The sequence below is a fragment of the Gymnogyps californianus genome, chromosome 15, assembly GCF_018139145.2.
Source record: "Gymnogyps californianus isolate 813 chromosome 15, ASM1813914v2, whole genome shotgun sequence".
NCBI lineage: Eukaryota > Metazoa > Chordata > Aves > Accipitriformes > Cathartidae > Gymnogyps > Gymnogyps californianus.
This window is the reverse complement of record NC_059485.1, coordinates 9,817,646-9,832,053: the sequence shown is the minus strand read 5'-3', so window position 1 is coordinate 9,832,053 and position 14,408 is coordinate 9,817,646. Positions and strand designations below refer to the sequence as shown.

General features: G+C 50.2%; 1 protein-coding gene across 1 annotated transcript in view; it reads right to left on the bottom strand.

Annotated features, from left to right (window-relative positions):
* Positions 1 to 1,943: 1,943 nt before the first annotated feature.
* Positions 1,944 to 14,408, bottom strand: part of SYT17 (synaptotagmin 17) — a 42,397-nt gene continuing 29,932 nt past the window's right edge. Inside the window, exon 8 of the mRNA XM_050906288.1 lies at positions 1,944 to 3,146. Within this exon, the coding sequence (XP_050762245.1) occupies positions 2,950 to 3,146 (197 nt within the window). The 3' untranslated portion in view covers positions 1,944 to 2,949. The remainder of the gene's footprint in view (positions 3,147 to 14,408) is intronic.

Sequence of the window (14,408 nt, the reverse complement as noted above, 5' to 3'; positions counted from 1 at the left end):
CCTCTCCACCGTGATTTATTGACGAGACAAAGCAGGAGGAAGCCAGAGAACAGAGATTTGCTATCGATCTCGCTGTGGAACAGAGGAGGAATTTCACCTTGCAGAAAGGCAGAATTGAATCCCACCATTCACAACACGCTCGGAAAGAGGATGCCCATGGACAGCCCTGCAGCAACCACTGTCCCCATCACTTTGTGCTGCTCACGTACAGCAGCTGTGCTGGAGAGCCGCAGGGAGCCATGTGCAGTGGTCGGTAAGAAGCGAAGGTGTTCACCAGGGGACAGCGTGCACGACCACACCAACAAGGTAAACTCCTACCTGTGTTCACCCCCAGCCACAGCAACTGGGCGATGGTTCAGCAACGAGGTCACCAAGGCTTTTTTTTGCCATCCTCTATCCAAGGCCATGCTGAGCTCTGCCTGGGAGCCGGGTGTCCGCACTGTCACTCTCCCCCAGCTGCTGAGAGATGGCTTCTGGATGCAGAGGGGAGACAACATCTCTTGTAGCCTCCTTGTATTCATTGCATTTCCTCCTCCACGATGGCAGAGTCACCGTATCAGACTTGGCTGTCACATGGAGAACACGCACAGGGATGCTCTGAGTGCAGAAGGGAATGAAACACCTGCGACAATGTAAACCAGAGCAGGTCCCAGACCGAAGGTGTGCTGCAGGATGCTGGTATTAGAGTTACAACACAGACCTTCACACTGGAGCACAAACACCTCGGACAGCAGCAAGGACTATTGACCAACACACCAACATCTGCCCAGACAAGCACTAAGCTTTTTTTTTTTCTTTTTAAGACTCATCTGTCCCTAACTGTAGCAGCCGAACAACAAACAGAGGTGAAACAGGCATATGTATCACTTTCTTTTTAAAAATCAAAATATTAAAAGCACAGGAGGTAACAGGATTTCATTCTGGGCTGCATTTGATGAACAGAGGGGACGAGATGACTGCTGCCTGCTCTACCATGTGCCAGCTCTGGACTGTCATCGCTCTGACCTCCAGTTTCAAAGGTCACAGGGCCACAAGCAAAGGCAAAGCTTTCCGCAGCACCCAGCCCCAAGTCCCTGCCCCAAACACCACCTTTATTTCACTTAAGGCAACTCTCCCGCTTCTAGCAAAAAGGGACTGAGCCAGTGCAGATGGAGAGCACGCTGGTTTGCACCTCTCCCAAGCAGCCGATGGGGACCCTGGGGAGCGGCATGGCCATGGGAAGGCTCTGCACCGTGGGGTGCATGGAGGAGGAGCGGGCGACGGGCCTGGGCCACTGCAGGGACCAGGGGCTACCACCCAGCAATTTCACAGGTGACCTAGGGAGCCGGATACAGCCAGAGCCCAGGGCCCTTCCCCACCTCCTCTGCTTGATCACAGCAGCACTGATGTGGCGGCAGAGCCGACCCATCCATAACACCCCAAGGCTTTCCATCCCAACACAGATAAACACTGCTGAAGACAGAACAGACCCTTCCTTCTCCAAAACGAAGACATGGAAAGACAATAAAGTCATGGGCCTGGCCCAGCTCTCTTCAGGGTGATGTCCTTTTTGTTTGATTTCTTGAATGGGCTATAAGCAAGATACAGATTTTTATGCAGTCTCAATATTGATAAATAGAGCAATAAAAAATAATTATTATTTGGGGCCCACTCCTGCAAAGAACCAAGACCCAGAGCCCGGTGCAGAGACTTTGACACATCTGACCCGCAGCACGTTGGGTGTGCTATGGCTGGGAACCACGCATGGCCAGACCAATGCATCTGGCTCGCTCTCCTGACCAGTCTCCATCAGCAGGTCCCCAGTTTCTCTCAAATTGCTCCTGGTTCATCTGCAGTGAGTAACAAAGGGGTAAACGCCAACATTTTGGCTTTTCTCATGCCATAAACATAACTGGCGGACCTCAACACAAAGATGAATTCTGCTAACAAGTATCACCCCAGTCTACATGGCACAATTAAATAGAACTTTATTTTCAATAAATATACAATCTGCATCATACCAGACAATATGCTGTGAAAAAATAAAATGTACAGAAGCAACCAACAGGACAGCTTGACCGTAGCTAAGTTCACTTGGTGACCTGGAGAACTACCTGGGTTAACACACACAACACAGAAAGAGCCACTGCAGTCTGTGAGAGAATTAAAATTGTGTATTTTGGGTATTCTTAACCGCGAAAGTCCCCGCAGTAGGTTTCTTTTGCACAACACAGGTTTGAAAAGACATGAGCTGGCTTTCCTGGTACAAATGCTATTGGAAATGTTTACTTTGCTATATCATCACTGTATCTACTTGACGCACACAGACTGCTATCGAGAGTGGCAGGTCTCACCGCTGACGTGACATCGGATCCGTTTGACACGGGGCCGCACGGCCACACGTGTGCTCTGGCACACAAATGCACGCGTACGTACTAACAGGAGCTTAATTCTGTTAAAACTAGTACAAGGACAAAACTGGAGTCAGAATCGATTTCACCACAGGTTCTACCGTTTAAAAAAATATTCTAGCCTAATTACCACGTTCACCAACAAGAGCACACGGGTACTTATATCTCCGAGAGGATGAGCCATGGATTTGGACTGGAAGGACAGCGGAGGCAACTCCCAACTCCTCCACCCGCTCAGCGCTTCCCGCGGCACCTCCACACGCAGCCCACGCCGCCCGGCCACGCGCTCCACCGCGCGGGACGCAAACAGCCGAGCGGTGCCGGGGGCGAGCAGCGAGAGGTCCGGCTGGCCGGGCCGCTGGTGGCCCCAGGGGAACAGCCAGGACCCGGTGCGACGTGGTTTGCAGAGGCCAGCGCGGCCGGTTGGGTGCCGGCAGCCGCTTCAATCCAACGGAGCTGCTGTGGGGTGCGTGTAGGGTGTGAGGTGGGGTGTTTCGGTCGGTGGTTTATTTTTTTTCCTTGTCCGCCTGCTTGGTCTGGCTGCTGTCAGTCCCCCACCTCATGTTACCTCGAGGGACGCCGGCGAGACGCGGTCACACTCCTCCCGGGACCGCAGGCTGTGCCACTGCTCCACGGCTGTCCGGTGCGCGTTGAGCATCCGGCGCCAGTGGTTGGATTCAGGGGCGCCCGTCGAGTACTGCCCGATCACGATCCTCCCGATGAAGTCGTTGCTGCTCTTCACGTTGTGCCCATACACTGGGGAGAGCAGAAACAGAGACCGGTCAAGGCAAAAGCACCGCTCGTCCACCCGGAGCCCCAGAAAGCCAAACGTCCTGCAAATACCCCCTCACACAGCACGCCAGATGCCAGCGGTTTTGGTATATAACTCAGCACCTCAAAAATGGTAGAGAGACCGAATCAGGAGTTTGGAAGGAATAAGATAAGCTGTACTGCAGATTGAAATACAATTCAAATAAACAGGACACAAATCTGCAGTTATCATGGTATTTACCAGGAATAGGTGAAGTAAAATCATAGAACGGTTTGGGTTGGAAGGGACTTTAAAGATCAACTAGTTCCAAGCCCCCTGCTATGGGCAGGGACACCTCCCACTACATCAGGTTGCTCAAAGCCCCATCCAACCTGGCCTTGAAGTAGAACTACATCATGTAAAGAAATGCCAAAAGCTCTGCCTGGGCATCGTGAAATGATGAAAGCAGCCAAGCAGCTCACACCTGGGTAAATGAAGAAGCAGCATCTCAAACTGTCCTCCGCCAAATGCACGTGTCATGAACCGTTCCAGTGCTAATCGACAGCCTTCCCGACTCAGAGACAGGAATCACACATGTACAGGCTGCCAGCGGGATGTTTATACAGAAACCATTTGCCATCGTTATCACTGCAGCTATTTGTTAAAAGTCCAGGAAAGCAACCAAGAGAGAGATATCAACTCAACACCTCGTCCTTTGGATTAGCCCAGTCTCCTGGAACAAAAGATCGCAGACAGCAGCAAAGTCTAATGATGGGCCTGATCCCGGGAAAGGCTGCACGCTCCCGCCGGACAGGAGCAAAAGCACTTTGTGTTCTGCAAATTGAAGCCCTGCCTCGGCTCATTAGAAAGCTGAACAAAAAGTCTGTGCAAGCTGAAGCCAGGATATCCACGGGCACTAGTTGGAATATTAAGCATTAAAAAATCTCCTCAGGAAAGAGAGGGATTTTTAAGAACAAATATCTGCAGGGGCTCCAAATCCACCCAGGCTTGTGCAGCAAGAGCAAGTTCAAAGGGGAAGCGCAGCCTGGCGTGGAGCCGTGAGCCTGGCGTGGAGCCGAGCGCTGCCGCCACTGCCCCTGCCAGCAGCACCAGCTCTCCAGGGCTGCTGGAAACCAGCGCTGGCAGCAAAGCCACATTTGGGATCCCTCATGGCAGCAGCCCCTGATGCAGTGCACACCCTTCCAGGCAGGCAGGACACCAAGCACTAAGCACTCGACCTCGCTTTTAGTCACGCATCTTTGTCAAGGCTGTGTATCTCCTATTATAATACATCCCACAATTAATTAGTATTATTTTAACGTGCTACTCAGTATCTCTACCATCTCCGTACTCTGCAAAGGCTGGTTCCTAGCTACTGCACCAGTATGGGATCTTGCTCTGGGTGACTCAGGTGCCACCTGCCAGTGCAGTCCCAAAATCAAGCTGTGCAAGGTTACATCTCGCTTTATACCTTCCAACAGTTCTGACACACACAGCTGATGGGCAGAGATGCTTCTGCTCATCAAATTACCTGGGGATATTTTTGGTAATGGCAAACCTTCAAATGTCCAAATCATCTCTCCAAATAATTGCATTAAAAAAAAATTACCCTGAAACTCAGAGCATTGCAAGTCCATCTTCAAACTACAGTTAAAAATGAATTGGGGGTACACCTCCCTGTTAGGAAGACTGCATCTCTTCTGCTTGTTGCCATCAGTTATCTAGGGGTCATGCCATCAGCTCTCTGTGACGTGCCACAAGGAAGTGCCCCGTCAAGAGGCCAGGGTGGTGTCACTTGGAAAGGCCACCTTTTGAGGACGCGGTGAAGAATTTTAAGCCATCCCTGTCCAACTAGTACACCGCTTGTCAGAGTTATTAACGAGTTCTCCTTCAAGGCAATGGATCACAAGTGTAGCTACCATGACTATGCTAAATGTCCTGCTATGATTTATTATCCTAGAGAAATCAAATATTGTGATAAAATCACATAGAAGTACCCCCAAACCAAATGCCTCCCTGATTTTTTACATAGGATATTTTTTTCCTTCTTTTTTTCCATTCTTTTTTTCCAGAATGAAAGAAGATGAAGCCTAATCCTGGGAGACAATACCACGTAATTTAAACCAAGAAGTCTTCAAGGCCATCAGTTAATCACAGGATAAATTAACAGTGGGGAAGTACCCCAGGCATACCAATTCTTCAAAAAAAAAATCCATGTCAGGACTGTAAAATGAGTAGTTTTAGCTTAGGGTGTGCTAACTAAGGGGACCTGTTATTTTACTGTTGATCCAAGTATTCTGAATTCTTGTAAAGCATCTTGCTAATCTCATCGTGTCAGGTAATTAGCATGTTGATTCCTTTAGGGTATTAATGGGCTAATTATAAAAGCATTGTTGCTTCTATCATTAACTAGTTTAGATAGCACAGAGGTAGACTTATTGCTGAAGAACAGGGAAGACATTTTGCAAGGCCAAATGCTTATTCACACACAGATCATAAGGGGTGGCACTAGATTCGACCCCAGGTTTACAAACTCACAGCTTCACCACAGCAGCTTTCTCAAAAGATGAGATCTTTGTGTGCCAAAAATTCAGCTTCACTCATCAGTTCACGAGCCTTTAAAACTCAAGGACATGCCTTTCTCGGAGGCTAATTGCTTTATTCTACTCTTAAAATGGCCAGTATTTGCTGGGCAAATTTGCTGATAGTTGAGCTGCACGGAGCTGTTGCGTGGACCTTACCCAGGAGAAGGTGCTAAAGTTGGTATTGCGAAAATAAGCCCTTTTCTTTGCTCACATTCAGGGACACAGTTTTCCCTGTTGCTGTCACCGACTCTTCCAAGAACAGCTTGGAAAGGAAAACTGTAGGAGCTCATAAGCCCAAGTGAGAAGCTGAAAGCAGAGGCTGGCTGTGTCGCTGGCACTCGCTGCACCGCAGGCTCCCGTCCTGGTGCAGGGAGGGGCAGCAGCTCTCCCCCATTCCTTCCTCTGCTGCAGCAATCACTTCTCAAACAGATGAGGAACCATTTCCTTGAACGCCAACAAGCATGCACTAGCCATTACACTTATTACACCATTTACACTCATGTCTGACACTTCAGTCTGCTCCAAAGCCCAGCAGAAGTGGTTAACATCACGCCCTCGATACAGACCCCGTATGTACCACTCACGTACTGACCAGGACTCCCGGGTGCTCAGACACGATCCCAAAATGACAACTTTTCAAGATACAAGCCAAGCTGCACACCATTCCGCGGCTGACCCCTGCCCTGGCTGGAAGGGGACCTGCCGATGCAGCAGGGATCCGCGGGGAGACCTGGGAGCCCCTTTGAGCTGTGGAGGGGCCACCAGCCTAGGGATGGGCAGGCTCTGCCAGAGCCCCTCTGCTTTCTGCACACACATGCACGCAGCAACTCACGTACCATGGCTAGTCCCACCTGCAGTGGAGCCAATTCCACACAAGCTCACACCTTCAGCCTCAGGAGGAAAAAAGCTCCTGCTCTTTCCTTTCAGCTTCTTCTACAACAGGTAGAGGTGGAGAAGCCCCTGTGGTCCAGCCCACGGGACAGCAGTTGGGCGCTACGCTGCACTCTGAGCCCAGGTTAGGGTACAGGTGGACCGAGCTGTACTCCCTGATGTCTGAGCATCCCCTTCCAGAGTCTGAAAGGAGCTCAGAGTAGATTTCAGATTAAATCTGCTCTTGGCCACAAAAACACTAACTCCATGGAGCTGCTCAGAAGCAGAAAATGAGGTAATTATCATTTGGGGTTTTCAGGCTGACCCAGGCTCTGGTTATGGACAGGGAGACACTGCTTTCCATTTAAGAAACCTATTTTCCTGATAGAAACTACACACCTGATCTCATGAGCTCTTTTTCCACCATTGCAGTAATTTACACAATAGCAACATCCATTTCCAGGCCAACATAGAGCAAAAAGCAATTAAGGAAGCAGAGGTCAAACTAATTCCTTCTGCAGCTGCTCTTTACTGAGGGATGCATTTGGAAACAGAAAGGCTTCTTTAAAAAAAAAATCTCTTTATAATAGAAATGTTGAAATATAAAAGAAAATTGGGTTCACTTATGTCCATTAAAAGGGTTGAATTCTTGAGGACAAGGAATGCGATTGTGGTGGATTGATCCTGGCTGGATGCCAGGTGCCCACCAAAGCCGCTCTATCACTCCCCTCCTCAGCTGGACAGGGGAGAGAAAATATAATGAAAGGCTCGTGGGTCGAGATAAGGACAGGGAGAGATCATTCAGCAATTACTGTCACAGGCAAAACAGACTCAACTTGGGAAAAAAGTTGATTTAATTTATTACCAATCAAATCAGAGTAGGATAATGAGAAATAAAACCAAATCTTCCCCCCACCCCTCCCTTCTTCCCAGGCTTAACTTTACTCCCGAATTCTCTACCTCCTCCCCACCAAGCAGTGCAGGGGGACAGGGAATGGGGGTTGTGGTCAGTTCATCACACGTTGTTTCTGCCGCTCCTTCCTCCTCAGGGGGAGGACTCCTCACACTCTTCCCCTGATCCAGCGTGGGTCCCTTCCACGGGGTGCAGTCCTTCAGGAACAGACTGCTCCAGCGTGGGTCCCCCATGGGGTCACAAGCCCTGCCAGCAAACCTGCTCCAGCGTGGGCTCCTCTCTCCATGGGTCCACAGACCCTGCCAGCAGCCTGCTCCAGCACGGCTTCCCACGGGGTCACAGCCTCCTTCGGGCATCCACCTGTTTCAGTGTGGGGTCCTCCAGGGCTGCAGGTGGCTATCTGCTGCTCCAGGGCTGCAGGTGGCTATCTGCTCCACTGTTAACCTCCATGGGCTGCAGGGGGACAGCCTGCCTCACCATGGCCTTCACCACGGGCTGCAGGGGAATCTCTGCTCCGGCGCCTGGAGCACCTCCTGCCCCTCCTTCTTCACTGACCTTGGTGTCTGCAGAGTTGTTCCTCTCACATATTCTCTCTCCTCTCTCCAGCTGCAATTGCTGCTGTGCAGTAACTTCTCCCCCTCCTTAAATACGTTATCCCAGAGGCGCTACCGCCGTCGCTGTTTGGCTTGGCCCTGGCCAGCAGCAGGTCCATCTTGGAGCTGGCTGGCACTGGCTCTATAGGACATAGGGGTGGCTTCTAGCAGTTTCTCACAGAAGCCACCCCTGTAGCCCCCCTGCTACCAAAACCTTGCCATGCAAACCCAATACAGCGATGTAAATGAAACATTTTCATGTTATATACTTATTGATGCAGCGCTCCTAAATTATCCATATCAAACTGATGGGGGTCTGGGTGCTACATGAAACTTTTCTTCAGGGTAGGGGCCCATGTCCCCCGTGGGGCTCCTGTGCAGGAGGGTGGCTGGGTCGCACCCCCAGCCTGGCTGCCGTGCTCCCTGCATGGCTGAGCAGCACGGCACGGCAGGTACCAGGCATCGCACAGCCCAGAGCTGCACCCCAGCAGTGGCAGGGACTGCCAGGAGATGTGATGGGACTTGGAGCTCCAACATTTGGCTCCAGGTGCAACTCCAGCCTGAGCTTTCCCTTGTCTCCTACCAACTTCAGTCACGTGGAATTGCTTTTCACTGATCAACAGTTTCGCACGTTGCTACGTAATCTGGCACTTGCCTCTGACCCACGAGGTTGCCTGGGTGGCATCAGCCCTGGCACCAGATCCAGCCAAAACACCCTTTACCTTCCCCTTTGCCTCTACACTGAGACTTGCAAACCGAGTACCTGTGAAGAGCATGACTGCAAAGTATTTGTGATTTATCAGTTATGTGCAATAGTAAAATTTAAGCTGGTATTTCAGATCCTAATTCATCCTTTGATTGAACATATTAGCAGCCTTGAAATGACCAGGAAGGAGCACTAATTCAGAAAATTTCCTTTAGCTAACTTCAAGGCTATCAGTATCATTTATGTGATGGGGGACAAGCTTTATGCAGAAGCACCTTGCTCAGCTGGGGCCACAAAGCATCTGCATCTCCTGAAAACCCTCTGCCAGACGTGCCCAGCAGTTACTCAGCAGTTACGGCTGCGCTGCTGAGTACGGCCGCACAGCACCTCTGCTGCTGCCTGCAGCTGCCGGAGCACCTGCGGCAGCCTCACCTCTACTGCCGCTTCTCCGGGAGTAACGGGCAGGGAAATCTCAGGGCACTGGAGTGGGTGGGAGCCCCGGCACAAATAATTTAACTCTTCTTCAGTCACCTACATCAGTTACCTGCAATGCAATTAAAACCATTTAACTCAGAGAGAAGAAAAATAACAAGCAGTAATGTGCCTCTGTTTTTCATCTGCCTTCTTACTCAGGCTAGACATCAAGCAGAACATCTTCACCCAGTGTATACTAGTTTGCCATTAGCTTATTTACAGCACACCACCACCCACTCTCTAACAAATTGCCCCCGAAGTTGTTTTCTTTTTTTTTATATGCAATTTGGTTGCATCCTGCATATTTTGAAAGGCCTTAAATAATGGAGCACCCCTTGGTGCGGCTCACGTGCACCCCTCTGACACATGACATTGCAGGACAACATGCCAGCCGGCGCGACTACAGAGCCAGCCCGCCGCTGTGGGGGGCATTTCACAGCACTGCAGACACAGCCACAGGAACCAGCTCCCCAGTGGAAGAAACCCTGAAGGAATTAGAGGGCCCTGCCCTTTTCCTTTCCACTACAGGATAAAGCTATTCAGTCTAAATACTAGAGAGCAAAAATCCAGCTTAATTTTTGTAGCTGGTCTAGAGGAGAATATTGGGTGCCTGGGTCAATCATCAGGCATGAAAGTCGTTGGAAGAAATCCTACCCACTATTATATACCTGCAATTGCTGTTGCCACAGCCTGTAGAAGTTTCATCTGATACCCCTGGCCCACCAGGCTAGGAACTGAGTAAACACCTACACGGTAAATATTCTTACGGTAAGGGCTTTGCAGCACAGGCACACCTAACCCCGCAGCCCAGAGATGTGACTGCACCCCTGCAGCCATGCTTGCTGCCAGCTGGCGTTGTGCTGCGAGCTGCAAAACCCACACCCAGAAACCTTTGGCCATCAGCGTCCGGCTCCGCCGGCCGTACTACACACTGTGCCCAGATGCATCTTCGGATTACAGCCAAACCAGGGGAAAAAGGAAAAATAAGCAAAGACGTGCCCGAGGCTGCACACGGGCAATTGAGCGGCAGAGTCTCCCCAAGGACACAGGTCTCATGAGACCATGGGGTGTCTCTGGCAGGAACCACAATCCTGTTAGCACTGACCCAACACTCCCTGCGCTTCCCCGCTTTAGACTCAGGGCTTGGCAGGGACTCAAAGTGTGCCCCATTTCACATGCTTGCACCACTCATGCAGGCAACGCTTCATCCCCCATCCTTTGCAGGCAGACACCAGTGCCCAGCCTTTTCTATGCTGGCCGCTGAGCTTTGCCATCAGCTAGTGGGTCTGAGCTGTCAGGTTAAGTAGGTCTGAAAACTACTTCTGCACTGCTTGACATCAATATTAAAAAGCTGTTTAGCACAAAGAGGGTGCGCTGCTAGGAGCAGGCAGCAGCAGGACTAATGATGCACACTGCGAAGGTCACAGGTATGGACCAAATTCTGCCCCTTGCTCCTTGAGCGTGGCCCATAATTAGTAGAGAAGAGAGAAAAGCACAGGAGAAGATACAGTGGTTTCACATTTACCAATTTAATCTCCATCAGGCTCTGATGTGCATGTAAAACTCGCTTCCCAGCATCTCCTCCGTGAAGCTGCTCCTTGCAATGTCTGCGCCTGCCCAGCTCCAGAGGGAACTGGAACCGCTTGAGCGCGTGGCCGAATCCTGGCCACGCACAGACCCACCGCGGCTCCAGCACCCACCTGCTGCTCCACGTGGGAGAACGCCACCACACCAAGGAAACTCTCTTTGGAAACCCGTTTCCCTCCTCGCCCTCCTGCGAGGGCAGCCCCTGTGCTCTGGCTGGGGCAGCCTGGGAAGGGGACCCCGCGGCTGCACCCGGCAGTGCGCCCCGAGCCGGGCGTTTGGCTAATTGGGGTCTGGCCTCAGACAGGGAGAGGAAAGTCCCATAGGAGAGAGCAGGGACCCAGGGAGCAGGGGAAATGCAAATGCACAAGTGTGTCTTGCAGAGATCTCAAGGACACACAGGGATGACACCTCATGAAATTATCTCATCAGGAGAAACTGGAATAACAGACTGCATGCATCTATTGCAACAGCCCAGAGGACACTGAAAAGGAGTACCTACAGCTGGCTTTTTCCACTTCCAATTCCTTTTTTTTTTTAAATTGCATCTTAATTCTCCGCACTATGAGCCCCAGATCCACCAAAGCACACGAATGGCTTCATGCATATTTATACACCTCACACGAACAGGCTTCAACACCAATGCTGTACAGCACCTGTAAATGAAGGCAGGGATGGCCGCGCGGGAGAGGCAGCCTCTGCTGGCACGTTCGTGCGTCTCCTCCGACGGCCATGGGGCCAGGCACAGACGTTTCATCTCCAGACACTGCTCTACCACCCAGAGCGGCTGCCACCACTAAGATTTTTCCTCATTCGATACACAGAAAGATTACGGCCTTGTGAGACGTTTGAAAAATTTCTTTCACCACGGCATGAGCCAAACAAGATGAAATGCTGAGGTCGAGAGAGGCATGACACTGCTTAAATTAATGCGCTTGGCAAAATGAGCAAGCGCTGATGATCAGCCTGGAGAGAGGAGGTTTTGCTCCTTTCTTTAGGAGAAAAAGACTCCCAAAAAATTCCAGAGCGCTCCAGGACAAGCAGTTTCTGCCATGTCTGCAATGGGGTACGGTTATTAACTAAGTCCACTTGAAGAATTTAATTTTGCCTTCTAAGCAAGCAACAGATTGGCTCAGGAAGCGTCAACATCTTGTGGCTCTCACCAGGATTAATAGCGTTTCACTCCTCCTCGTTAAAGCAGCGAGTCTGCTGCAAAAAAACAAATCCATCCCTGGAGCAGCTTCCCTGAGTGACCCCAAACCAGGATCGGGGCTGCAGGACCCCACTCAGCGTCTCCGACAGACCCTCACTGCCTGCTCTGCTGTCACCGGCTCCAGGCTGACAAACAGCACTTATCGTGGAGACCGGGAAGCCACAGATGGGGATCTGGAGGATGGAGAGCAATGGGGACCTTCCTTCTCCCAGAAGGGTTTTGAAGCCCGTGCATCATACCCACTGGGGACAGGCTCTGCCAGGCAGGGCAGTCTCCAGGAGGCCAAGGTCTGCCGCTGCAGCGCATCTCCCCGTGCCCCTCTCCCACCGCCCCAAGAGCAGGAGATGTCCTCACAAGACCTGCTGGGTCACCTCGTGCGGCGACAGGACCCGGAGCAAAGCAGCCGGGACCGTCGGAGACGCCGGCCGGGAGCACTCTGCTCTCCCCAGACCTGAGCACAGACCATATGGTGTCTGGTGCATAAATACATGAAGTATTTTATAACACCAGACACAAAGGCCAAATTCTGATTTAAATTAAACAGGTATAAATCCCCAGAAGATCCAGTGCTGACATCAATGTTTTTTTCTTTTTTTTCTCCTTCGGCTAAGATAGGATTACACAGGTTTAAGCACAGATTAGATTCTGCTTCTGAGCTCCAGATATGTGGAATATACAGACAGTCCACTACTTCAGAAACACACATCTAATAGACAACAAGAAACAATTTTCTAGCAGCAAGTTGTCTAATTATCTATCCATCTAAGAGATTTTACAGTGCCCAACATGATAGCATTTCAAAACAGAAACCACTTCTTCCTCCTGCATTCCAGCATGGGGAAAAAAACAGTTTCATTTGCCTCATACATTAGAGGAGATTTTTTCCTCCCATATATGTGTGCAGAAGACAAACTGCCAGAATATTTTTTTGTGGGAAAGAAAAAGCAATAGGAGAAAGGAGGGATGAGTATCTGAAGCAGCAAGTCAAAATGTAGATGTGCAATGACCCCAAACACATCATGGTTTCCATCCCTGCAAATGGGCACCTAAAGATGATGCTGGCATCTGAAGGTCATGCTTTCACACAGCCAGGCAAATCAAAATTCAGGTGTATTTCTGGAGAAGCCTGAGGACAAAACCATTATCAGTCTTCAAGCTGCTCAGCTAATTGGGACATTTGGAAATCAGCCTGTTAATTAAAAAAATACCATTGAAAAGCCTCACTATCTCTGCATCCCATTCATGGGACTTTTACAAATCTCGTGCAGCGCAGGCAAACACCAGAAGTATCACCTTCTCTCCAACGTCTACACCACAAGTCTGACCACCAGAGCTGATGGGGAAAAAACGAATAGTTTTAAGGTCTGAGGAGCTTCAGCCATCTTCTCCTCAACCAGGACTCAAGCTGTCTGGAGGCCTAAATTTTGGACTCACCCAGAATGAATCCTAGTCAGTTTTATTTCCAGCTGTGATGGGTAGGTGTGGGTCTGTGAGCTGTAAGCCGTTGGCACAGCAGTTTGCCCCTCTGCCTAACGTGGGCTCACTTGGAAGGTGAGGTCTGGAGCTGATGACCACCTTCAGCTTTGGCCCATCTCCATAGAGCCTTTTCTGCCATCAGCCTGCTCTCCTCCCCCCCATCCCCATCCCCACCACCACCAATGACTGCCCCAGAAACTCTGCCATATGGATCAAGAGCACCCCAAAACATTTTCTGTCGAACGTCCAAAAAATGCTCATTAGACAACATACAAAACCAGACTGGTCTGTACCAGACTCCCAACATCCCCGGGAGTGAAGCGTGACCGCGGGCCAGAGCTGTGCTCACCAGGGGCTGTCTGTGCCATTAGTGACCATTTATTCCAGGTACAGAAATATCCCAAAACATCCACCTCCAACAAGAAGTCAGGATTTCAAGGAAGACCCAATTCCTCTCCTCTCAAGTTGTAATGCCACAAAAGGAATGAATATGCTCAAACAGGCAGTAGTTTTTCAAAAAGAAAATATTTCAGTGAAAGCAAACCAAACTAAACTACCTAGAACTGCACCATTAGCAATACACACTGACAACGACTTTTTTCCCCTCTAAAAATTCAAACTTCATTAAATGGTCCTTAAATTTTCCCAAAGGCCAAGGGAAAGGGAAAATGAGCCAATAGAGGAACCAGGTATATTGCTGTTCAACAGCAATCTGTTATTTTAATCAAGTACTGCCTATTAACTGGAAGTTAATTAGAGCCCTGGGATAAAGCATCAAAGTGATCCAGGGGTCTGAAGACACGCGTTGTTACAGCACTCGGTGCACGGAGACACTTGATGGTACTGTCAGCGC